The 26438-nt window shown below is 41.4% G+C and overlaps 1 protein-coding gene across 1 annotated transcript in view; it reads left to right on the top strand.

Moving 5' to 3' along the window:
* Positions 1 to 5361: 5361 nt before the first annotated feature.
* Positions 5362 to 26438, top strand: part of MAP3K15 (mitogen-activated protein kinase kinase kinase 15) — a gene marked incomplete at both ends in the record, with an annotated part of 71416 nt that continues 50339 nt past the window's right edge. Inside the window, 7 exons of the mRNA XM_080652296.1 lie at positions 5362 to 5692; positions 8613 to 8752; positions 11269 to 11292; positions 15532 to 15725; positions 19165 to 19333; positions 21112 to 21218; positions 25777 to 25947. Coding sequence (XP_080508422.1) covers positions 5362 to 5692; positions 8613 to 8752; positions 11269 to 11292; positions 15532 to 15725; positions 19165 to 19333; positions 21112 to 21218; positions 25777 to 25947 — 1136 coding nt within the window. The remainder of the gene's footprint in view (positions 5693 to 8612; positions 8753 to 11268; positions 11293 to 15531; positions 15726 to 19164; positions 19334 to 21111; positions 21219 to 25776; positions 25948 to 26438) is intronic.

Genomic DNA, 26438 nt, shown 5'->3' with positions numbered 1-26438 from the left:
TTTTTAATACATCTTATGAAGGTCACCTTATTTTCCACAAGTTACTTGCTTATTCATTATTTAGATTTAAAACATCACATGAGTTCCCCCCATATTTCATAATCTAGTATTTTATATATAACCTGTGCTTAATAGTTATGAGTTTCATCCATCCTGTTTGTTTTTCTTGTATTTTATGGCAGATTATAATAATCTATGTCCATATAATACTTAGAGTATCTATACACAGGTATATTTGTCTATAGCCATTTCTCTCTCTCTCTCTCTCTCTCTCTCTCTCTCTCTCTCTCTCTCTCTCTCTCTCTCTCTCTCTTCTTCCTCTCTTTCCATCTATCTAACATGATAGCAGGGACTTTGGCTGTATTGTTCACCATGATATCCTCAGCACCAAGACAGTGTCTAACACATAATAGATGCTTAATAAATCTTCGTTGAATTACTATATAAAAGTTTTCCCACCAAAGACATATAATATTGTGCAACTTAGTTGTTTCTCTTTTGTCACTGTTTGCTCTAGGCCCTTGTACAATGAAAAAAGTAATGAAGCTGCCCCTTGAATAGTAACTTAAATATTTTTTACAAGGTTGAGTGAATCAAAGAACTAACTAGTTTGACCAAGGTTGGTATGAATAACCAGCCTACAATAAAATAAAGGAAAATGCTTAGATTTAATCTTACTCTTTAGCTACAGTGCTTCCACTCTACTCTTCCATCCACTGTTCTAATCCAAATGACACCTCTTGAGTTGGGGCAAAGTGGTTTCCAGAATGTGCACTTAGAAAGGGGCAAGGCAGGGGTCAGAACAGAATAATCATTCAACTAAACAGAAAAGACTAATCCAGCATTTTGCAATTTTATCCTCAGCGGGGCTGGGGTGGGGTAGGAAGTACATGGGGAGAAGGGGCTGGGGCACATTTCAGGTGTGCAAATTAATGGCGACAATGAAAAGGTGAGCGGTGTATGCCCAGGCCAGTGGTCGGCAAACTCATTAGTCAACAGAGCCAAATATCAACGGTACAACGATTGAAATTTCTTTTGAGAGCCAAATTTTTTAAACTTAAACTTCTTCTAACGCCACTTCTTCATAAATAGACTCGCCCAGGCCGTGGTATTTTGTGGAAGAGCCACACTCAAGGGGCCAAAGAGCCGCATGTGGCTCGCGAGCTGCAGTTCGCCGACCACAGGCCCAGGCCATTTATGGGGAAAGCGCTCATTAGCTGGGTAAATGCTGGGCTCTTTACTCAGCAGGGTTTGTGTTTAGAGGAGGACATTATCCAAGCCAGAACTCACAAATCCTGTGTGTCTTAGTAGGGCCCCAGTGAGAGCTGGAAGGAACTCAGGAAGATTGAAGTGGGGGTGACAGCAAGATACTGGCAAGTAATTGTGAAATGGGCATTTCTACCCTTCTGAAGGCTGTGCCAGTCATTGGAATAATCTCAGATGAACAGGCACATTAGGAAAATAACTATTATTATGCATTGCAAGGTTACAAAGAAAATGTGTCCTTTTATAGCATCATATTAAAAAAAAAAAAAAAACTTAGAACAGAGTTGCTAAAGATTTCCCTAGCTTTCCTCTTTCCAATTCTGGTCTGTGTGTCTTCACAGATTCCCTCAGAGACCATTTTCCATTCATTGGCCACACAAGAGGGTACACATTGATGTCACCTGTGAAGTTCCTAATTCCTACCCAAACTGAATTTAGGGCAGGATTTCTTCAAAGATTTGTACTGGCAGTTTCTGCTTTTTTAGCCCAGGGGCGGGGGGGGGGGAGGGTGGTGGAGGGATAGGGATAGACTGTATTATCACTGAAATGTGAAGAAAAGCCAAAATATTTTATAAGGTAAATCCTATCCTACTTCTGTCAGAAAGGCTTGTGATGTGCCGCAAAGGACACCATCAAGAAAATAAAAAGACAACCCACACACACAATGGGAGAAAATATTTGTAAATCACATATGTGATAAGAGACATGTATCCACAATATATAAAGAACTTTTACAACTCAATAATAAAGAGACAAATACCAGTTTTATTTTTTAAAATATATTTTTGTTGATGTCAGAGAGGAAGGGAGAGGGAGAGATCAGATGCCTCCTGCTTGTCCCCTACTGGAGATCGAGCCCAGAACTCCATCATTTGCCCTGACCGGGTCTTGTATTGAGACCTCCTGGTTCATAGGTCAAAACCTATCCACTGACCCACACTGGCCAGGCCAAATACCCAGTTTTGCAATGGGCAAAGGATCCCAATGGACATTTCTCCAGAGAAAGTATACAAATGGGGGATAAGCACATGACGACATGCTCAACATCATTTGTCGTCAGGGAAATGCAAATCAAAACCACAATAAGATACTGCTTCATACCCATTAGGATGTATATAATTTAAAGAAAAGACAACAATAAGTATTGATGAGAGTATGGAGAAATTTGAACTTGTACATTGCCGGTGGGAATATAAAATTGTGGAGCCACTTTGGAATACAGTGGCAGTTTCTCTAAAGGTTAAACATAGGGTTGTCATATGACCTGTAATCCTATTCCTAGGTATATACCCATGACAGATGAAAACTTCTGTTCACACACTATATGATTCCATATATATGAAATGTCCAGAACAGCAAATATGTAGAGACAGAAAGTAGATTGGTGGTTGCCTAGGGCTGAGGGGTGTTTTGGGGGGATGGAGACTGGCTGCTAATGGGTACTGGGTTTGGGGTGGTGATGAAAATAGTCTAAAACTGTTGGTGGTAATGGATGCTTAACTCTGAATATACTAGAAATCACTTAAATAGGTGAATTAGATGGTTTGTGAATTATGTCTCCAGAAAACTGTTATTTAAAATAAGGGGAAGCCCTAGCTGGATTGGCTCAGTGGATAAAGCATCAGCCTGTGGACCAAAGGGTCCCAGGCTCAATTCTGGTCAAGGGAACGTACCTCAGATGCAGGCTCCTCTCTGGCTGGGCCCTGGTCGGGGGCATGCAGGAGGCAACCAATCAACATGTTTCTCTCACAATATTTCTCTCTGTCTTTCCCTCTCTCTTCCACTCTCTCTAAGAAATCAGTGGAAAAATATCCTCAGGTGGGGATTAAAAAATAATAATCTAGGGGGGTGAGGGCATGAGTGGGGGGTGGGGAGCAATGGGGGGACAAGGACACATATGTAATACCTTAATCAATAAAGAAGAAAATAATCTAGATATATAAAAGGCTATGACTGGCCAAGTATGACACTCACTGACCACCAGGGGGCAGACACTCAACGCAGGATCTGCCGAGCGACAGGAACTTTGCAGAGTGCCCTCACACGCTGGGACCCCTCAGGGGATGTCGGACTGCCGTTTCAGCCAGATCCCAGCAGGCCAGGCCAAGGGACCCCACCTGCTGGAGGGACCCTGCTCACTCCACAGATGCCTTGAAAGCCCCAGCACCACCCCAGGTGTGGCTGGCCAGGGAGGGACTACGGGAGGTTGGCTCCAGGGCGTGTCCGGCCCATCTTGCCCACTCCCACCCCACCGGCCACCTTCTAATTAATTTCCTTGCAATGTGCACGAATCTATGCACTGGGCCTCTAGTAATAAAATAAAAACAAAATGAGGGGGAAAGAACAAAACCTTGTGACAATGTCCAAAATCCTCAAAGTCATGAGGGCCTGCCCCGGGGAAGGCAATAGGGAGTGCCTGGCTTGCTCCTGCCCCATCCTCCAGCCCCTCCCAGACCTCCCTGCACCTTCCACTTTTAAATTATAAGTACTTACACTAGGGCAGTGGTCGGCAAACTGTGGCTCGCAAACCACATGCAGCTCTTTGGCCCCTGGAGTGTGGCTCTTCCACAAAATACCACGGCCTGGGCGAGTCTATTTTGAAGAAGTGGCATTAGAAGAAGTTTAAGTTTAAAAAATTTGGCTCTCAAAAGAAATTTCAATCGTTTGCCCTTTGGCTCAGTGGATAGAGCGTCAGCCTGCGGACTGAAGGGTTCCGGGTTCGATTCCGGTCAAGGGCATGTACCTTGGTTGCGGGCACATCCCCAGTAGGGGGCGTGCAGGAGGCAGCTGATCAATGTCTCTCTCTCATCGATGTTTCTAACTCTCTATCCCTCTCCCTTCCTCTCTGTAAAAAATCAATAAAATATATTTTTTAAAAAAGAAATTTCAATCGTTGTACTGTTGATATTTGGCTTTGTGGACTAATGAGTTTGCCGACCACTGCACTAGAGAATACTATGCAGCTATAAAAAAGAGGCATCTCTTCCTTTTTGGGAGAGTATAGATGGACCTGGAAAATACCATGCTAAGTGAAATAAGCCAAACTGAGAAAGATAAATATCACATGATCTCACTTATTTATGGAATCTAATGAACAAAATGAACTGAGCAACAAAATGAGATATGAGGCATGGAGGCATGGAACAGACTGACATACCTCAAAGTGGGGTTAGGGGGATAAGAAGAGATTAACCAAAGAACTTATATGCTTATATGCATAGCCCATGGATGTGGGTAATAAGGTGGTGAAGACCTGGGAAGGTGGGTAGGAGCTGAGAGGAGGAGGGGGAAAAGGAGGTAAATGGGAGATATCTGTAATACTATCAACAATAAAAATATATTTAAAAATGAAAAAAGTCATTGCCAAAACCAAAATAAACTTAAAAATAAAATAAAATAAAATAAATACAAGTAGTACGTTTAGTGGTAATACTACCTTTTAACATTTGGGCCCAAATTGTGAGGTGGGTAAGACCCACAGTAAAAATTCCTGTGGGTTCACAGAATTTAATAGGTCAGACAGGCTACTTGGAGTCTATTTTCCAGATAAATATGTTGCTGGTGCATCCTGTTGTTTTGTCAAGTTCACAGTGACAATCGGGAGGAGTGGGCCATGCTCTTGGCAATAAAATCGGATGCGTTTTAAGGAAGCATTTTCTCATCTCAATTCTGGGTTAAAACTACATCTCTATTTAGTTTCGAATTGAATAGTATTGAATTCGAACCAGCGCTTTGGAGGAGTTTTTACTCTACTTGAAAGTCCTCAAATTGTTTTGAGAAAAACAAAAGTCAGGCTGGCAACAACAAAATCCTCAAAGTCACGAATCCACCCTTCTCAGGGGCGTTGCCCCGCGGAGGCGGCAAGGGGAGCCCTCCTGGCTCCTGCCCCTCCCCCAATTCCTCCCAGAACTCCCTGCGCCCTTGACCGTTAAGCCCCTCCGAGGCTATAAAAGGGACTGGGGGCAACCCGTAGCTTCTGGTCGCCACCTCAGGCTTCAAGAGGTGCTGACGGGCTCCCTTGTGGCCTCGCCTCAAGTGCTCTCGCCGACCAGTCAGCGCGGAGGAGGGACCGAGTAAGGTCCCGTCGAGCCACGCATGGAGAGTGGCCGCGGGACTCCCCCGGCGGAGGCGCTGGGGGCTGAGGCGCTGGGGACAGCGACCGAACCCCTTCAGCGTCCGCCATCGCCGGCAAAGCCAGGGCAGCCGGACGGGGCGGCCCCGAGCAAGGAGGGCCAGTGCCAACAGCAGCGCTTCCTGAGGGCCGCCTACGTCTGTAACCAGAGCCCCGAGGACAGCGGCCCTGAGAAGGGGGCGCTCCAGTGCCTCGTGCGGGCCTGCGAGGCCCAGGGCGCTCTCCTCAGCACCATGCGGTTCGGGGAGCTGGACTTCAAGGAGACGGCCATGCTCGAAGCCTTCTACCATGCAGGTGAGGCGGGCATCCCCTTCACCCCATCCCATGTCCCATTTCTGTCAGCTTCCCTCAGCCTCGGAAGCTCGCCGCGGCGCCGGCTCCTCCCCATCCTAGCACCCCTGACTCTTTCGACAAGAGCACCGGGCCTGTCGGGAGGAGACGGTAGGTAGAGGTAGCATTATACCTCTTTTTACAAATAAGAAAGTGGAGGCCACCGGCTTCTAGACCTCTTTTAGGCTCATCTCCTTAAACATCTGGTAACCCAAGAGAAAGCTTATAACCCAGACAGTGCCGAGTCCACCAGTTACCCAACTTTGATCTTCTCACTCCTGCGTGTCCCTTATGGCAGTGGGTTCCAGCCCCTGGGGAGCTTCTAGAACTCCCAAAGCCAAACCAATGCAGTCAGCATCCAAGGACTGGGATTGCTTAATGTTTCCTGGGGGGACTCCATTTTCAGTCACAGTGGGAATTGGTGTAATACCATTGAGAGAGTGTGTGGGGGCTGGAGGTAGGGCTCTTAGAAATGGCCCAGTGTTGTTTTGCACACTTTAACTGAGCGCTGTCCAGCTCTCCAGCCCTCGGGCTCTAGATCTCCCGCTCCAGCTCCGGGATCTCGCGCGTGCTCCCGCTCCAGGTCTCGCGCGTGCTCCCGCTCCAGGTCTCGCGCGTGCTCCCGCTCGCGCGTGCTCTCACTCCAGGTCTCGCGCGTGCTCCAGCTCCAGGTCTCGCGCGTGCTCCAGCTCCGGGATCGCGCGTGCTCCCGCTCCAGGTCTCGCGCGTGCTCCCGCTCGCGCGTGCTCTCACTCCAGGTCTCGCGCGTGCTCCCGCTCCGGGATCGCGCGCTCCATCTCCAGGTCTCGTGTGCTCCAGCTCTCGCGCCTGCTCCAGCTTCAGGTCTCGCGCGTGCTCCAGCTCCGGGATTGCCCGCTCCAGTTCTCCTTCCAGGTCTCCTGCTCTGGCACTCTCCACCTCATGCTCTCTAGCTCTCTGGTGCTCCAGAGCTCGTTCTCGTTCTCTCTCTCTCTCTCTCTCTCTCTCTCTCTCTCTCTCTCTCTCTCTCTCTCTCTCTCTCTCTCCCCCTCCCCCCGTCTCTCTCCCCCTCCCCCTCCCTCCCCCCTCCCCTCTCCCTCTCTCCCTCCCTCTCCCTCTTTTCCTCTCCCTCCCTCCCTCCCTCTCCCTCTTTTCCTCTCCCTCTCTCCCTCCCTCCCCCTTTCTCTCTCTCTCCCTCCCTCCCCCTCTCTCCCTCTCTGTCCCTCTTTTCCTCTTCCTCCCTCCCTCCCTCTTCCTCTCTTCCTCTCTCCCTCCCCCCTCCCCCTCTCTCCCCCTCTCCCCCTCCCTCCCTCTTCCTCCCTCTTCCTCCCTCTCTCTCCCTCTCTCCCTCCCTCCCTCCCTCCCTCCCTCTCCCCTCCCTCCCTCCCTCCCTCTACCCCTCTCTCCCTCTCTCTCTCCCTCTCCCTCTCTCTCCCTCCCTTTCCCTCCCTTTCACACTCTCACGCTCCCCCACTTTCTCTCTCGTTCTCTTTTTCTTATTTCCTCACTCCTTCTCTCACTCTCTCCAGCTCTCATTCTGTCTTGCTCCCTCGATCTTTCTCGCTCTCTCGATCCCTCACTCCCTCTGGCACTCACTCTCCCTCACTTCCTCTTACTCTCTCTACTCCTCTCCCCCTCCCTCCCTTCCACACTCTCTAAAAATCAGTGGATGGGGATTTAACAAAAAGGCCCAGTAGTGTAGCTCAGTGGTTGAGTGTTGACCCATGAACCATGAGGTCACAGGTTGGATTCTGGTGGGGGGCACATGCCCAGGTTGTGGCTCCATCCCCAATGGGGGGGCGGTGCAGGAGGCAGCCAATTGATGTTTCTCTCTATCCCATTCCTTTCCCTTTCTCTATAAAATAAAATAAAAACATTAAAGTAATGGATGCACCCTAGCTTGCAGTATAATGCTTCTTTTTATTTATTTATTTATTTATTTGTTTGTTTGTTTGTTTGTTTGTTTTGCCTTGTCAGCTGGAAGAGCAACATGTAAAGTGAGTTAAATCATCCTATACTTTGTATTACAAATATTTCACTGTGAGTGGTCTGATATGTCACTCCCCTGTTCCGAATAGATCTCTAGGACACAACTCCAGGGGCATTTAAGCTACATTGTCAAGTTGATGGCAGGTGTGTGAGCCAGGAGCATGGCACAAACATGTACAACAGTTTGAAATAGGATAAAGAAAAATAATGAACAAAATGTCTCTAGACAGGATGAAGACATTATTTTCTAGTCATAAATGGACTGCTATGTTTAAGTGGAATGTATAACCTAAAGCTAAACATACAAATTGGTAGTCTTACACCAAAAACAGCACGTCAAAGAATACAAATGGTGCGGTACTATTATATAAAGCTCAAAGATGTACAAAACTAAACAATATACTGTTTAGGAATTCATGTGTTATAATAATGTATAATATGCATATACATGTATATAGTTATATGCAGGAAACTGGTAAATACAGAGATCAGGACAGAGGTGTTCTTGGGCAGGAGGGTGGGGCTCCCAATAGTACAGATGATGCTCTGTGTCTTGGGCTGCATGGTGAGAGTGTCATTTTTCATTTCATTATACCTTATACATTGTATATAAGCTAAATATATTCTTTGAATATGGTATGTTTCCTATTAAAAATACATCCTCAGCAGTTTTTAAGTTAAGCTACATTCCCAGCACCCTGAAGAAGGAAGATTTTTAAAAAAATTCTTGTTGCTTTTCTTTCCAGAGTTCATGTGGTAGGTAATTTTAAGCAAATCATTTCTCACTTGTGCTTTACCTTAAAGGCCAGTAGAAATACAAACTGTGGCAGCTTCCCGTTGGTGATCATCAGGAAGTGGATTAAGTAGATAGATCACCTCTCTCACCTATGCCCTGTCCTCTCCTTGTTCATTTCAGATATTGCTGTGGTGGACATGAGTGATGTCTCCAGACAGCCTTCACTATTCTACCACCTCGGAATTCGAGAAAGCTTCAACATGACCAATAATGTGATCCTGTACTATGATACCGACATTGCCACTGCTCTTTTATTGAAGGTAAAGGACATGGTTCACCTCTCCTGAATACTTCATTTTGGGAAAGCAGTATTATATGTTTACTTGAAACAAAGACTTGCTTGTACAACTTGATCCAAGCCTATACATTAAAAAAATAATTGCTTGACTTAGATAATAATAATAAGATACTTAACAGTTATCAAAATGGGCAGAAAGTTTTGTCATAGATATAGTGAATATTTATTGTTATTGTTATTTTTCCCTCAGTTTAAAGCCGAGTAAAACTGAAAATGTGTGTTTAGGCACAACTCAGTAATGATTGAGAACTTTTAAATGTACTTTTGCAAGTTTTATACAAATGCTTTTTTGGATAACGTTCTTTTTTAAAAATGCTCATATTTGTAAATGTGAATGTCTAAGGTGAGTTAATACAAAATTCAGCTAATTAATATTGTTGACTATTTTAATGTTGGTCAGACAGTCTTGATCTGTGTTAAGTCATTTGAGGGATAAAACATTAGTTTGTTGACAGCAGTGTTACTCAACCTTGATTGTACTTCAGAATCACTTGGAACACTTGTCAATATCCCAGTTCCCAAGCCATACCCCAGACCAGTGGTTGGCAAACTGCGGCTCACGAGCCACATGAGGCTCTTTGTCCCCTTGAGTGTGGCTCTTCCACAAAATACCATGGCCTGGGCGAGTCTATTTTGAAGAAGTGGCGTTAGAAGAAGTTTAAGTTTAAAAAATTTGGCTCTCAAAAGAAATTTCGATCGTTGTATTGTTGATACTTGGCTCTGTTGACTAATGAGTTTGCCGACCACTGCCCCAGACCAATTACATAACGGTCTTGAGGGAACTTTTTTTAACCTCCAGAGTCTGCAGCTAGCGTTGAAAGCCAGTGCCGGTGCTTCAGAGTTAACTTTCATAGACATCATAATTTTCTGATGGCAAGTTGGACATTTTTGTGTTTCTTGAGATTTAATATTAACCAGATTGCTCTGGGCTCGATAATAATTTGGGATTATTTCTTGGTAGAAATTCCACCTTCTTCAGATGTATAACCTGTATGTGTTATATACACATACACTTTATATAGGTGTGTGCTCTACTATAGCACAGAAATGTGTTTTAAGAAGTCATTCATAAGACATTGAAAGAAGAAGCTATTTTATTATTGTACTGTACATTGTAGAATAGTTTCCCAAAAGGCTATAAACTAATCTAAATTACTTTAGATATTAATTTCTCCTTTTACTGATTTTACTAAGGTAGTTATTCTTAGAAATATTTAGAATTAGAAAATATGAAAGGGTGCATTATTAAGTATATTTTTATGAGAAACCTGTAATTAGTATGTATTTTTTCCCAATTTAATACATTTTTTTTCTCAGCTGTGCCCAGTGAATTCCTCTGGAAAGTCCTATGACCTAGATAAGTTTTAATTTTTAATGATATGGAATAGTATTTCCTGAAATGAAAGTGGGTAGTCAGTTATATCTGATGCCAGAAGAAGCAATCTGCACTTATCGTCAGAAAATAGACATCTCAGAATATGTAAAAACGTTTTATGGGGCAGCTCTAATTGTGTTTTCTTTTTCGGGCAAATGTTGGCTTGCAGTGCATAAATGATCCAATCAAGGGCTGCATAAACATGCTAAGTTAACTGACTAAAAATGTTGTCATTGCATTTGAAAATTCCTAGACAACTATAGTGAGGGGTCAGGAATCCTACCAGTGACACCCCTTCCATAGGAGGATTTTCTGTGGGAGTGGCTACAGCCTTCACATGGATGAGTCAAGAAGTGTTTCAGACCTGAGGATACCACGGTGCTTCCCATGCACTTCCTCGTTGTCACTGACATTCCTCACTGGGAAGACAAGGTGTAGGGTATTCAGAGCCCCAAACTTGAATCTCAGTCTCTCTTGAGACAAAAGCATTGCTATTGTTATAGGAAAATTCTTATAATCATATATGCCCCCAAGTAGTTCCAAAGCTAACCAATTATGATAAATTTTCCTTAGATCATGAATTTTACAATTCTTAGAGGCTTATTTTATTTGAAGCTTTTTGCAGGTCAGGTTTCAACTGATTTACTCTGGATCAGTGGTTCTCAACCTTCCTAATGCCGCGACCCTTTAATACAGTTCCTCATGTTGTGGTGACCCCCAAGCATAAAATTATTTTCGTTGCTACTTCATAACTGTAATTTTGCTACTGTTAATGAATCGTAATGTAAATATCTGTTTTCTGGTGGTCTTAGGCTCTACAGCAGCGGTTCTCAACCGCTAGCAGAGTCGCCTAAGACCATCGGAAAACACAGATATTTACATTACGATTCATTAACAGAAGCAAAATTACAGTTATGAAGTAGCAACGAAAATAATTTTATGGTTGGGGGTCACCACAACATGAGGAACTGTATTAAAGGGTCACGGCATTAGAAAGTTTAAGAACCACTGCTCTGGATGATTGGTTGGGACAAAGTACTTGCTTATGGAAATTAACTGTTTTGGAAAAACACTGTATTCAGATTATCTTTTTTTCTTTTCAGGATATGGTAACTCAGAAAAACACAGTAAGTATTATATTTTCAGATTTTTAACTTCATAAATGTAAATGGGTAAAATGTTTGCCTGAAAATCCCACAGATAGCGAAGTGATTTCTAATTGTGCCTGTTGATTGTGTTTCTAAGGGGGATAGCTAGAACCCCCTGTCCCTCAAGCTGCCAGCTAGCTCAGGCCCCAATCAGCTCTCCAGACTGTGGGCCAGAAGGCAAAGTCAGGCAAGTATACTTGTTCTTTGTTATACACTAGGACTGTAAGCCTGACCTGATGGGTGATTGCCAGAGGGGAGGAGAGTTGAGGGATTAGGTAAGAGAGGTAAAGGGATTAAGAAGTACATATTGGAAACTACAGAATAGTCACAGGGATGTAACCTACAGCATAGGGAATAGAGTCAGTATTGTAATAACTATGTGTGATGCCAGTTGGGTACTGGAAATATCAAGGGGAACACTTTGTAAAGATATGATTGTCTAATCACTATGCTGTACACCTGAAACCAATACAAAATAATACTGAAAGTAAAATGTAGTTGAAAAAAATTAAAAATAAAAAATAAAATCATACCTCAGCACCATATATATATATAATTTATTTACTTTTGCTGGAACCAGTACCTAGTACCCTTATACTTCCCACCAAAGTTTTTCTAACAATGGAAAAATATGAACTTATATCCCAGTTAATATGAGGGCTTAGCTACGTTTCCTGCCACAGATGAAAAGAAGTGGTACATATTTTTTGATTTGTTTTCTTTACTGATTAAGGTATTACATATGTGTCATTTCCCCATTTCACCTCCAACCCCCAACTCATGCCCTCACACCCCCCCCCGTTGTCTGTGTCCATTGGTTAGGCTTATATGCATGCATACAAGTCCTTTGGTTGATCTCTCCCCCTTACCCCCACCTTCCCCTACCTTCCCTCTGAGTTTGATGGTCTGATTGATGCTTCTCTGTCTCTGGATCTGTTTTTGTTCATCAGTTTATGTTGTTCATTATATTCCACAAATGAGTGAGATCATGTGATATTTATCTTTCTCTGACTGGCTTATTTCACTTAGCATAATGCTCTCCAGTTCCATCCATACTGTTGCAAATGGGAAGTGGTACAGGTTCCCAGTTCCTTCTGTCCCATTTATGTGCTAAAGTTTCCCAATTTGGCTTAAAAGTTCCTGCAATGGCATATTGATAATGCCATGTTGGTTTGAACTGTATAATAAAGCCCCCACCCTAAAAACATTTAAATAAGATCATGTCCTTGAAAATTGTGCCAAGGTTATCCTGTACTTTTGAGTGCCCCCCAAACTGCCCATCCTTCTAGACCTATGTCTTTGTGGTTAGAAATTGTGACCTAGACTAGGAACTGTTCCTTTGTCCCCCCCCCCTTTTTTTTTGCCCTCAGCCTCCTTCCCAGTGGCCCTTCTAGAAGGAAAGCTCCTCATGCCTCTTTTCCTATTTCACCTGGAGTTCCCAGAGGGAACGGGAGAAAAGATCCCAGGAAGTAGAGATCTCCTGAGGGTGCCCTCCACAAGGGAGCAGGAGCTTTGCTTGACTTTGTCTCCTCCACAGAAGGCCCCAACCTGAAGCTGTGGGGCCCAGGCTTCTTCTCACCCATGCAGAGTTCCTTACCTGAGGCAAAGCCTTTACCTTCCTCCAATTCAGAGGATGAAGTTCTAGAAAGAAAACAAATGGATTACCATAGCAGCCTGGATTTAACAAGCCATCATGTAAAATGAGGCATCAGGGTGATTTTGAGTTCCTCTTGGGGGGAAAAATGGGAAGATATGTCACTTCATTTTGTCCCATTTACATACTGATATTGTCCACTTACAGGGGGTCTTTCCTGTTCTTTCTAGTTTTCTGTTTCTTAAATTACCTTCTTCATGGAGATGGGGAGGGGGGGTCCAGTCAAAGGAGATTGAGCCTGGGGCCAGGAGACACAGGTTATAGTCCAGCCCTGTCTCTGAAGAACTTTGGGTAGTCACTCCACCCCACCCTAATTATCAGTGTCCTCATCAATAAAAAGAGAAGGTTGAATTCTGTCATTTTGTTCATAGATAACTTTCAGTACTTAATGTCTGTCATTCCATTTTTGTCACACAAGTGAAAAGGTGTAATTTGGATTTAATGCAAGGAATGTCTAGGAAACAGTTATTTCTTAAAACAAGAATTACATTAAAGCACAGTGCAAGGAAGAAAACTCTTTTTCCATCCTGACTGTTGGATATATCAGGGTCTACTCCAGGAGACTTAGTGTAGTTCTGTTACCATTCCATTATATACCCTTCTTCACTAGAACATTCTCCCTCCTAAACAACCAGGAAGTCCATTCATTCTTGTTCAATTTTATACCATGACACCATTCTCCCTAAGTTTTTGTTTGTTTTTTAGGAATGAAATTCTAAAGGATTTGGCAATTAATCTCTGCTAAATTTGGCATTACTTTAAAATTACTTTAGGTACTAGTTGCCATGCTTGATGTGGTATGAGAAATCAGAGCATTCAGGGGAACAAAATAAAGGACCAGAGGTGGCTGGAAGATTATAAAATAGCATCTAAGAGAAAAGGGTGAAGGGACATAAACCTTGAGAGGTATTGTTTATGGTAATTTTCAAATGTTGTCCACTAATGGAATATAGACAGTTATTTCTTCTACTTCAGATGCTATGGAAGTAGGGCAAACAAAAAAAAGGTTGGGTTCAGCAGAATGAACAGCTCACAACTAATGTTGAAATCGAATATCAAAGTAAATGAGGTGCCTTTTAAAGAGAGTCTGCTAACTTGCCCCTCATTATGGATTGAAGTAATGCTGCTTGGAGCTGGGGTCAGGTTCATATAACTTCAGAGTTTCATAAAATGACTTCTTTCTCATCCATCTTCAGTTATGTTATTTTCTACTGCTTTAAAGATAGTAAAGATAGCCACTTTCAGCATTTTATCACTTCAGAAAACATGTCTATGTGATGAAAGATAAAGGTTGTGCCTTTGTGAAAATATAGCCAACCCCAAGAGATTATCTATTAAATCTTAGAACTTTTTGGTATTTTGTGATTAGTATACATAGTCCACAGATGTTCTTTTTTTTTTTAAGCCAATTTTATTTTATTTTTTAAATGTTTTTTATTGATTTCAGAGAGGAAGGAAAAGGGAGAGAGAGATAGAAACATCCATGATGAGAGAGAACCATGGATCGGCTGCCTCCTGCAAGTCCCCCACGGGATCGAGCCCACAACCCGGGCATGTGCCCTTGACTGGAATCGAACCTGGGACCTTTCAGTTCACAGGCCGACACTCTATCCACTGAGCCAAACCAGCTAGGGCCACAGATGTTCTTTAACTTGGTTTTAATTTTTCTTTGTAAGAATAACAATACCTTCAAAGTATGGTATATATATTTTGCAGGTTGATTTCACCCCTGGAAGTAGCCTCTGTAATTAATGTATTTAACTTAGAAGCTGTATTCCTTATTTGAATTCTCATTTTTAGAGAAAGTGTGTTTTCCAAGATATATCTGCATTAGGGCAAAATGCCTAGATAACTTCATTGGTTTAATTTTTTAAAATTAAATGCAAGAAGTCAGAGGAATTATTTCTGGCACCATGTAAATTCTTTAAAACTTAGTGTCAAAAATTAACCATTGATTTAGTACACTTTAAAGGTAATGTTTATGCTTTACAAAGAATCACAATTCATAGTCAAATTTTAATTATTCCATAGGAAAAAATATTGTTTTACTAGTATGAGTATTATTTTTTTAAAGATCCTTTTTCAAAACATCTCTGAGACTAATCATATTTATATTGCTTCTTTCAAAACAATTCTTACCCAACAAAATTTATGATGGTTAACTTGTGGTTACATTATCAAATATTATGGCTTTTCCATTAATGCTGAAAAAAAAAAAGAAAAAATGCCTTTACATTGCAATTTTTGGTTATCTTATTTGGGGAGCATGTAATAAAATAATGTAATTTCTGAGATTTTAAACCCCTAAAACCTCTGCCAGTGAAGTTCTGAGACATACACAGATCAGTTCAGTATTTAAAACCAAATTTTTGTCATATATCCATGTGTTACAGCTTGTGAAATCGAGTGGTTTCCTATTCTGTGCCTCATAGATTTGTAGTCATATTACACAGGTTGTGATAATACTTAGGCATTTTCTCCTTCCCTGTCCCACCAGGTTCCAAGTCCACAGCTATGCTTCTGCATCAATTGCTTTGTGAAACTTTTTTGTTTCTTTTTCCCAGGTATCTAGTGAAAATTATTATTTCATCCCGTACATCATGACACCATGTGCTGAATACATTTGCTGTGACAGCGATCTCCAGAGGCATGCCTCAGAGTACTTGCAACCCAAGTGGGACACCATGCTGAATACCCTGCATGTGACCTTGGTGGACAGATTCACTAGCCTCCTCAGGGACATCAAAATAACTTCATGGTAACTCCCCTCAGCATTCAACAACCCTGGGCACTTTGTCACAATCTTCCCATCACGTTCATGGAGGCGAGACCCCCTCAAAAGATCATAGTGCCTAGAGAATGGGGAACCCCTACCAGTCATTTTCGTTTGTTTGTTGTTTTGTTTTGTTTTTAAATCTTTGTTGTTGAGAGTATTACAGATCTCTCCCTTTTCCCCCCATTGCCCCCCCCACCGGTTCCTGCCCCACCCTAGGCCTTCACCAACCCACTGTCTGTGTCCATAGGTAAGATCTTTGTTAATCTCTTCCCACACCCCTTCTGAGATTCGTCAGTCTGTTCAATGCATCTATGCCTCTGATTCTGCTTTATTAACCCATTTATTTTGTTCATTAGCTTTCTTGTTTATTTATTTTGATTTTAGATTCTATTGTTGATAGACATATTTGTTGCCATTTTATTGTTCATATCTTATGTCTTCCTCCTCCTCCTCCTCCTCCAACAACAACAATAGTATTTCATATAATACTGGTTTGGTGTGATGAATTCCTTTAGTTTTTTCTTGTTTGTGAAGCTCTTTATCTTACCCTCAATTCTAAATGAGAACTTCATTGGGTAGAGTAATCGTGGTTGTGGGTTCTTGCTATTCATCACTTTGAATATTTCTTGCCACTACCCTCTGGCCTGCAAAATTTCTCTTGAGAAAGCAGCTGATAGTCTTGATCTTTAACCTTTGGCATTTTAATTATGATGTGTCTTGGTGTGGGCTCTTTGAGTTCCTCTTGTTTGGGACTCTCTGTGCTTCCTGGACTTGTAAGTCTATTTCTTTCACCAGGTATGGGAAGTTATCTGTCATTATTTCTTCAAATAGGTTTTCAATATCTTGCTCTCTCTTCTCCTTCTGGCATCCCCACAATGCAAATGTTAGTATGCTTGAAATTGTCCCAGAGACTCCTTACACTTTCTTCTTATTTTTGGACTCTTTTTTCTTTTTGCTCTTCTGATTGGGTGTTTTTTGCTTCCTCAGATTCCAAATCATTGATTTGATTCTCAGAATCCTCTACTCTACTGTTGAATCCCTGTAAATTATTCTTTATTTCAGTTAGTGTATGCTTAATTTCTGATTGGTCCTTTTTCATGTCTTTGGCATTCTCACTATGATCCTTGAAAGTCTCATTAAGATCCTTGAGTAACCTTATAGCCATGGTTTTGAACTCTGTATCCAGTAGGTTGCTTGCTTCTATTTATTTCATTTGTGACATGTTTCTTTGTCTCGGCATTTTGGCTGCTTCCTTGTGTTTGTTTCTGTGTATTAGGTAGAGCTGCTATGTCTCCTGGAATTGGTAGAGTGGCCTTGTGTGGTAGGTGTCCTGTAGGGCCCAGTGGATCAGCCTCCCCAGTCACCTGAGCTGGGCACTCTATGTGTGTCCCTGTGTGGGCTGTGTGCATACTCTTGTAGTTGAGCCTTGATTGCTATTGGTGTCACTGGGAGGAGTTTACCTCCAGGCTAATTGGCTGTGAGGACCAGCTGTGACTACAGTGGGAGAGCTGCTGTGCAGGAGGCAAGGCCCAGCTGTGAAGCAAGGAGGCTTGTGCTGGGTCTTTGGCCTTTTATTGACAGGTTTGATACATGCTGTCACCAGCTGCAGCTTGTTTGAGAGATTTTAGCCAATTCTGAAGCCTGAGCCAGGATAGGACATTCCTAGGGAATAGCTGCTGCAAACAGCTTGGGTGGGGCTGCAAATTGGATAGGGCAGGGTCTTAGGGAATCATTAGGGCAGAGAAAACAGTGTGGGCCACTGATTGATACTCAGATTTGGTTGCCAGTCAGCCCTGCGATAGGGGAGGTCCAAGGACAGGAACAGTTACCCCTGCAAGCACCCCTGTCTGGAAGAAAGATGCCCCTAAGTTCCTTCCCTGATGCCAGATAGGCCAGTTCCTCCCAGTATGTGTCTGGGTCCTCCAGAGCCGCCTGGTGCTAGGAATCTGAGTAAGTTCGTGTGCTGGCCCTTTAAATGGAACACCTGGGTCTCCAGCAGGCTCTGTGTCTCTCTGCCATAATCCCTGCTGGTTTTACAACCCATAGTTAGGGGGACTTTTCTTCCAAGCTCATGAACCCTAGGCTGGGACCCCTTTCTCCTCAGGAGTGGCCTCTTTGGATTTGGTTTAATTTCAAAGGACTTGAAATACCTGCTAGTTGATTCACACCTTGAACTGGCAGATACCTGGCGATGGTTAGTGAGAGGTTAAATGGTGCTAATGGTTTAAAAACATCTATAATGAGGATGGCAAAATTTTTAGCTCAAGTGCCAACTCTTAATTGGTAAAGGCTGCCTGAAGCCCTGTGCTGAAAATGGGTTGGAAGCCATTTCCAAGTTCACAGTCATTAGCAACATCTTTCCTGATTCCCAGAGGTAGAAATAGCTGCATGCTTATTACATATTTGATGTCCTCAAGCCATACTCAACTTGGTGTTTTCTTTATTTATTTACAAGTTACTCTTCTTATTAGGTTTCTTAGTTTATTAAAACTATTTTTCAGAATTACCCTTGAAAAGAAGACTAATGTATAACTTGTCAGGCTAAACTAATAATGCCTTAATAGCTTTGATGCCTTTATAGTCCACCAAATGAATAATGGCTGTCATCCAAGTTAATGACTCATTAGATTAATAATAGAATTTTATGCTCAATAATAGAATTTTAAACACTGGTAGAATTTGCTAATTTGCTTATCATTGGGGTAATAAGCAATAGGCCAGAAAATAAAATATTAAAGCAATGCACTAATATGTATATATGTTGTTAATCCTCACCCGAGGACATTTTTTCCATTGATTTTTTTTTAGAGAATAGGAGGGAGGGAGGGAGGTAGAGAGAGAAACATCTTTGTGAGAGAGACACATGGATTGGTACCTCCTGCACACACCTGACTGGGGCCAGGGATCAAACCTACAACCCAGGTACATGCCCTTGACTGGAACTTGAATATGTAACCTTTTGGTGCAAGGTCCAACGCTCTAACCATCAAGCAACACCAACCAGGGCTGCACTGATATTTTTCTATCAGAGTGCTTTCTGTGGGGCATTACTTTATTCTTTAAATGTTTTTTAATTCTTCTTATAAGCATTGGACCAGCCTGTGTATTATATACACATTTGGCATAGTTTTATAATTAGCCAAAGTAACAGTTCTTATTCTTATATGTTTCTCTCTTTCTAAAGACTTATTTAATTGAGCTTATTCTCTCTTTTTAATGAACAGAGTAATTTTACTCTCTCTAGTTAAGTGATTTTAGCTACTTAATGAGTTGACAGTATTACCCCCCGATTGAAAATACCCAGTCTCCATTTAAAAATTACTTGGAAATTGGACCACAAATTTGAATCACTCTATGGTCATTATAAGTCAGCCTGGATGCATGGAGATGCAACCTGAGGTTTTCATGTTTCCCTCTCCAGTATTTATTACAAAGAAAGCTTGTTAAATGACATCCGGAGAGCCAGAGAGATATTCAAGGGCGATGAACTGGCAAAGGAGCTGGCTCGGATCAAACTCCACATAGATGATACCGAGATTCTGACTTCAGATATCATCATTAATTTACTGCTGTCCTACCGTGATATCCAGGTATGCAATATAAGTTTACCTGAGGTTAACACATGCAGCGTTCATCCTTGGCATGAGAAATTCCTCATATGAAGTACTCTTATACTAGGTGCACAGTTAGGTAGCTGTTTTATAGGCAAAATAGTATGTGGCTACATCCTAGGTCACCTGTATCTGTTGTAGTGGAAATATTGGAGAAGGTTTTGTCATATCAGATGGCTACTCCAACGAAATCTCATATATGGTATTGCTCACTAAAAGAAATGCAAAATTTAACAGTTTTTATGCACTTTAAGGTAGGCATTGTTCCAAGCCCTTTGCAAATCCTATTTCAATTCATATTCAAAACAAGCCTATGAGTTAAATACTCTGATTATCCCCATTTTGCAAATAAGGAAGATGAGGCACAGAGAAGTTAAGTGACTTGCCCAAGGTCACACAGCATTTGGCAAAGTCAAGGATTCAAACTAAGGCAACTGGCTTCATTGTCTTTACTCTTAACTCCTCTGCTATGCTGCTTCCTTTAGGCCTTTGTCACTTCCTTCTTTGTTTACCATCACCCATCAGTGACAGGAAGAGCAGGAGTAGCGGACAGGAAGTAAGACAAGTGTCAGAGACTTCTGGAGAATTCCTGAGACAGGGTTTGTGGGATGTGGTAGCATGGAAATGGGCCTGTCTTCCTTCCAAATTTAAGCTGTTGAGCCATTTCTAAGGATATATTGCCCTCCTTCCCTTTGGAGGAATGTACAAGGCAATGTACCTTAGCTTCATAATTCCACAAAGCCATATTGGGGATCATTGGTTAGAGGTCTTTAAATCTAAACAAGAGAGGCATTCATTTAGGACCTGAACCAAGAACAGAGTCAGTCACAAAGGAACTCATGCCCCTAGTGATAAACAGATGCATCTGATTGATTTTAATAGGATTTAACAATGATGATTAAATTATTTCCCATGGGACAAGAGAATGGGAATGGCCTTTTTTGAAGTCTTCCTGAGCTGCTGCCTTCCTCCTGTCCTTGCCTTCACACATCTTTTTATAGCCTTACATTAGTGGAACTCACAGGCATAAAGGTGAGCCAGAAGCTTCTTGGAATACACTTCCTTGGGCAGCTGCATTCAGGTGCAGAGCCACAAAACAGTCATGGGATTTCGGTGGGAAGTCCTGTGCTAACTATTTCTGGCTCTCAGCAAGTTGGCCAATAACAGTAATTCTAAGCCTGGCTGAAAGGGTAGCAGATGGCACTGCTCAGAGGGGACCCAGATGAGAAAAACATGGTAGCAATTTTTCCCTAGGTAATTACACAGTTTAGGGCAGTGGTTCTCAACTGGGGCACATGTGACAGTGTCTGGAAGCATTTTTGGTTGTCACATCTAGGAGCTAGAGGCCAGGGATACTGCTTAACAGGATAGTGCCCCACAACAACAAATGACCCAGCCCAAAAATATCAGTAGTGCCAAGGCTGCAAAACACAGGTTTAGATTAATTCATTTGTTTCTGGCAAAATAGGAGTGACTGGGATGTTTCTTCCCTTTATGTAGCAAATGACTGCAAGATTTCTTATATGTTTATGTCCAGATCATTTTAACCCATTGCTGTGCTGGTGGTGGTAACTCTCCTGCACTCAAAACATGATAGCTTTTTCTGGCTGCTGGGTTGTAAGTAACTTCACTAAATGCTGTTTGTAAGGAAGGCTTATATTTAAATTCCTAGGCTGTCTCAGGTTTATTACTGTTCAGAAAAACCTATGAAGACCTTTGTTTCCTCCCTTTCTTACCTTGGGACCTCTTGCCAACAGGACTACGATGCAATGGTAAAGCTGGTAGAAACACTGGACATGCTGCCTATGTGTGATTTGACCGACCATTATAGTATTAAATTCCACTATGCATTTGCACTGAACGGGTAAGGATGATAATGTACATACTGTATAGAGTTTTGAAATAAGCCACCTGTTAAATTCTGCTTCCTTCATTTACTCAGTGCTCATTGAATATGAGCCAGATCATGTGTTCAGTGTCAAGGTTATGAAAATGGGCAAGGTCTTGGTCTTCAAGGACTTTATCTTTGGAACATATATTCTACCTGTGTGGTCAGCATATAATTAAAGCTTGCTAGCTCAGAGCGATAAAGGTCTTAATGAAGGTTTGTCCAAAGTGTTATGGAAACATAGCAGAGGGAGAAAGTCATTCTGCTTGGGCATTTTCTGGGGTCTTTTGAGCAGGGATTTGAAGACTTAGTAAGAATTACCTCATAGCCCTGACCTGTATTGCTCAGTGGTTACAGTTTCAGCCCATTTACTGAGGGGTGTCAGGCTCGATTCCCAGTCAAGGGCATGTACCTGGGTTGCAGGTTTGATCCCCAGCCCCGGTCTGGGCACATGCGGAAGGCAACCAATCGATGTGTCTTTCTCACATCGATGTGTCTCTCTCTCTCCCCCCTCCCTCCCACCTTTACTCTCTCTCTGAATAACAATGGAAAAAATATCCTCGGTGAGGATTAACAACAACAAAAAAGAATTACTTCATGGGCAGGAGAGAGTGTGGGATGGAGGTGGTGAAAAGTCCATTCCACTTGACCAGAACAGAAGAGTGAGCATAGAGTGCATGTGCAGTGTGTCTTCAGGGAATAGTCAGTGTGACCAGAACACAAGTTGCAGGTAAAGCAAATGCATGCAATCTGATCCTGAATTTTCTCTAAGTATAATTTGGCCAGCTGTCAGCATAGTTACAGTAGGATCTGGCATTAGGTACACTTTTGAGAAAGTTTAGGGAATTACCTTATACCTGTGGTGGGCAAACTCATTAGTCAACAGAGTGGCAAACCGCGGCTCGTGAGCTGCATGTGGCTCACGAGCCGCCGTTTGCTGACCACTGCCTTATACTGATAGAGGAGAAAATAGTGGTGGGCAAATAGTGATTTTTCCTGCATTACAGTTGACCTCTAAGTCTTTGGAAGTGGAGCAAATCACGTCCATAAATTAGTTACTAAAGGTTAATGGTGCCCTAACTGGTTTGGCTCAGTGGATAGAGTGTCGGCCTGTGGACTCAAGGGTCCCAGGTTCGATCCCGGTCAAGGGCATGTACCTTGGTTGCAGGCACATCCCCAGTAGGAGATGTGCAGGAAGCAGCTGATCAATATTTCTCTCTCATAGATGTTTCTAACTCTCTATCCCTCTCCCTTCCTCTCTGTAAAAAAACAATAAAATATATTTTTTTAAAAAGGTTAATAGTAATGAATGATGTTTGGCCCTAAGATGGCAAGGTCTCCCTGTATTAGAAAAGCTGTCTTGAGCTGGCCAGCTTTTCCTGATAGCTTCCACTTCACTGTATTCAGAATCCCATTCAAAACTGCTTTAAGTTTCCATTGAGCAGTTAAACGGCTTGCCTTTCAGTGGTATGAAATTCTTTATGAGCAATTTTTATTTGCTGCTGCTTTTACAGACAGGATTTGATTAGATATGCTAATGCAGCGAGAAGATTCTGACTAGGAATTCAAGCAGTAGGCAAAACAATGGTCTGGAAAAATAACAGAATCAAAGTCCTAGGTTAAACCCAACAAAGCTTGCCTGTCATAAAATTAGAATATACTCATTTTACTCCCTGCATCTTTGGGGCAAGACCTCCAACTCAAGTAAAGTTTAACTCATTGAATTACTCAGTAAGTGGAAGGGAAACTGAATGCATGACACATTGATTAGAATATCTGATGTATCACACTAAAAGAGTTAAAGGTGAGTGATAAGAAGAAAACATGCTATAAATGTGCTTTGTGTAGAAATTATATTAGATGAATGTTACTGAATCCAGCCCATACTAGAGGGGCTGTAGGCTTCTTTCAGAACCTACAGCAGTCACCTTAGCCTCAGCCTCGGAGCTATCCAGGCAGGCCATTGCTCAGGTAGAAGGACATGTGCCCAGGAGGGCAGCGTGGGTTCATTGTCTCTGTAGTAACCACCAGCCTTGTTTTCTTTGTCTCTTCTGTTCATGTTCATTAATATGACTCATAAGGGTTTTTTTTAGTATATAAGTTTTCTCTTATTTTGTTTTTTCTTTTTCTTATTCATTTGTTGAAGAAGTATTTGTCCTGTAGAGCTTCCAAAGTTTTGGGGTTTACTGATCGTATGCCTATGGTGACATTAGTGAGCTTCTCTGTCCCTTTTTCTCCCTGTAAGTTGGTAGTTAGATATGGACACTTATTTCAGATTCTGGTCTGACTTTTTAAAAAGTATACTTAATATTTGATTGTGTACTTTATCTGTTTTTTATTCTTTTTGTGATGCTAGTGGCCCTTGACGATCATTGCCTAGATCCATTATTTTATTAGAGGTCACAAAATAGTAATATTTGAATTTTATATTTAATTCCTGAGTTATTAGCACAAATACTTTATAAAGAGAAATTTTCCCTCACCATTGACTTGGCTACCCTGGTCTACAGTTTGTATGAGAAAAGAGTTTATGTGCTTGAATTTGCCTTGATCAGTTTTCAAAAACAATGAGTTAGCTCCAAAGGTGACCAATGAGGTTTTATAAGATCATTATGAACTCATAATATAGTTGATAAGTTTCAGTCCCCTATAGTTCTCCTTTTTATTTTATTAAACTAATTGGGTGATATTGGTTAATAAAATTATGAAAGTTTCAAGTGTACAATTCTATAATACATCATCTGTATAATTCTTCTTGATGCTCTAACCATCCCCTATTTTACCAATCACTGATTCAACTTGGCTTTTGAGTCTTTTTGCTATGAGCTGAGTAGCTTCTTTGCTTTTTTGTATGTTAATATGTTCTAGGATCATTTAGACATATCTGGAACCAGCCAGTCCTCCAAGGAGTCCTGATTCCTTTTAGTGAGATATTTACAAATTCTAATCAGGACGTGGAGGTTCTCACTGATCATTGTTTAGGACCTTTTTGGTAGAGCTAAGGAAACTATTCCATGAATTCATACTGATGTTCCAATTCAAATTTAGGACTAGAGGGTTTTTATTAACTTTTTTGATTTTATGTGTGTTCCTCTTATGCTGAAAAATCTGGTTCCTAGTAATGTTAACATTGTTTGTTGTATTTCATACTAAAAGATATATAATATTTTCAAAATACCAATACCAGTATTGTCACTAACAATATGATTACTAGAAACTATTTAAGATTTCTTTGCATTTATGTTTTTTTTCCTTAGGTTATATTTTTTAGAAAAATACAGTCAAATTGCTGTGTTTTAAAATCATATGAATTAGTTTCTCTTTTGTGGGTAAGCCGTCAACCAGATTCATAGGCTCATTATTTATTTTGTCCTAACCACAAATTCAAATGGTATGTTCATTGCCAAGCAGTGTTTTTAGGGAATACTGTTTCTAAATTTTTATTTAATTTTCTTTTATAATTATGTAAAATCTTATATAGTTTCAGAGTCAAATTCCAAGAAGTGTAATCTCTACCCCTGTTCCCTTCATCATGTTTTCTCTCTCCACTTATTGGTAGCCACTTTTATTACCTTTTGGTTTACCCTTCCATTTTAAGACATAAAAACAGATACATATATTTATTCACATCCCCCTTAAATAAAAAAATAGCATTCTCTTCACAGTATTCAACACCTTGCTTTCTTGACTTAACAACATATTCTGGAGATCTTTCCATAGCAGTATTACAGAGATATTGTTCATTTCTTTGTATAAATGTTTAATATTTTATAATATGAACATGAATATCATTAGCCATAGTTGATTTAATCAATCACCACTACTGATGGACATTTGCTTCCAGATCTTCACAGGAACACTTTTAACATTTTCAGCCACAAACTTAGGTTGTTTTGTGGCAATAATTATTTTAACAACTATCTAAAGAATCCATTTCCTGTGTGTAAATGAAAAATTTACCATATAATTAAATAATAGAGAAGAATGTGATTTATGAATATAGAAATAATTTCCCAAATTTCCTGTTTTGGTGGGTGAAACATGAGATAGGAAAACAGGACTCACTAAAGTCCTTTCCTGAGAAGATGGCAAGGCATTTCAGGTACATTTCAAAATTCATCTGGGCCTTGAATTTGGGGGTCCTGCCATTTTCCAAAGAACCTTTTATCAAACTATCTCATTCTCATGACTTAGGCTTAGCTCTTAAAATCCTTGCTCTCCATCTAGTTACAGGAGGCTGCCATATTATTTTTGTGCTTCCAAATATATTAATCACCTTATGCTCTCATCTGCAATATAGGTCTAACATAGAGAGAAAGGGTCAAGTAGGGACTGAGTAAGATTGTGTGAAATTCACTGGTGTGTATCTTAAGTAGCTCTTACATTTAAATATGAAAAATGAAATACAATTTAGATTTTTTTCCAATAAAGTACAGCATCCTTACACCCAGCCCCTCAGAGAATGAATGTATATACTAGTAAGCTCCTGTGTCTTGATTCAGACATTCATGATCTTATCACATGAATCTTTCAGGAAAAACAGCGCAGGCGACCGTGAGAAGGCTTTGCAGATCATGCTCCAGGTTCTGCAGAACTGTGATTGCCCAGCCCCTGACATGTTCTGCCTGTGTGGAATGATCTACAAGGACATCTTTTTGGATTCACACTGCAAAGATAATGCCAGCAGAGACAGCGCCATTGAGTGGTAAACCCTCAGCCCTAGTCAATAGCATGTGCATTTCTGCAAAGAACAGAGTTGCAGTAGCTAAAAGTCACATCCCTTTCCTATATGTGTGTGTCTGCTTGTCTGCTGGCAGTGAAAAAAACATGCTATAAATGTGGTTTGGGAATTTCCACATTCCTTTTTCCCTAAGGAAATCATTAGAGACAGGGTATTTACTGGTGACATTCTTCCCACAAGTTCACTCATTTATAGGGGCAAGAAGGAGGATTGACATGCTCCTTCTCAGCTACTCTTTCCAGAACCTTGTTGTATTATTGTCAGGCATTGTCTTTTCAATGGACTATTAATTCATTTATCCATCCATCCATCCATCCTTCCAACAAAGGTTTATTGGGGGTTTACTGTGTGTGTGCCAGAAACTTTTGTAGATGGTGGGGATAAACACATAGCAGATGGACCTTGCATTGCTAGTAAGGGAAATCAGACAAAGTAAAATACATAGGATGTGAGCT

This window comes from Plecotus auritus, assembly GCF_963455305.1.
Source record: "Plecotus auritus genome assembly, chromosome: X".
NCBI classification, from domain to species: domain Eukaryota; kingdom Metazoa; phylum Chordata; class Mammalia; order Chiroptera; family Vespertilionidae; genus Plecotus; species Plecotus auritus.
This window is presented reverse-complemented; position numbering and strand designations above follow the sequence as displayed.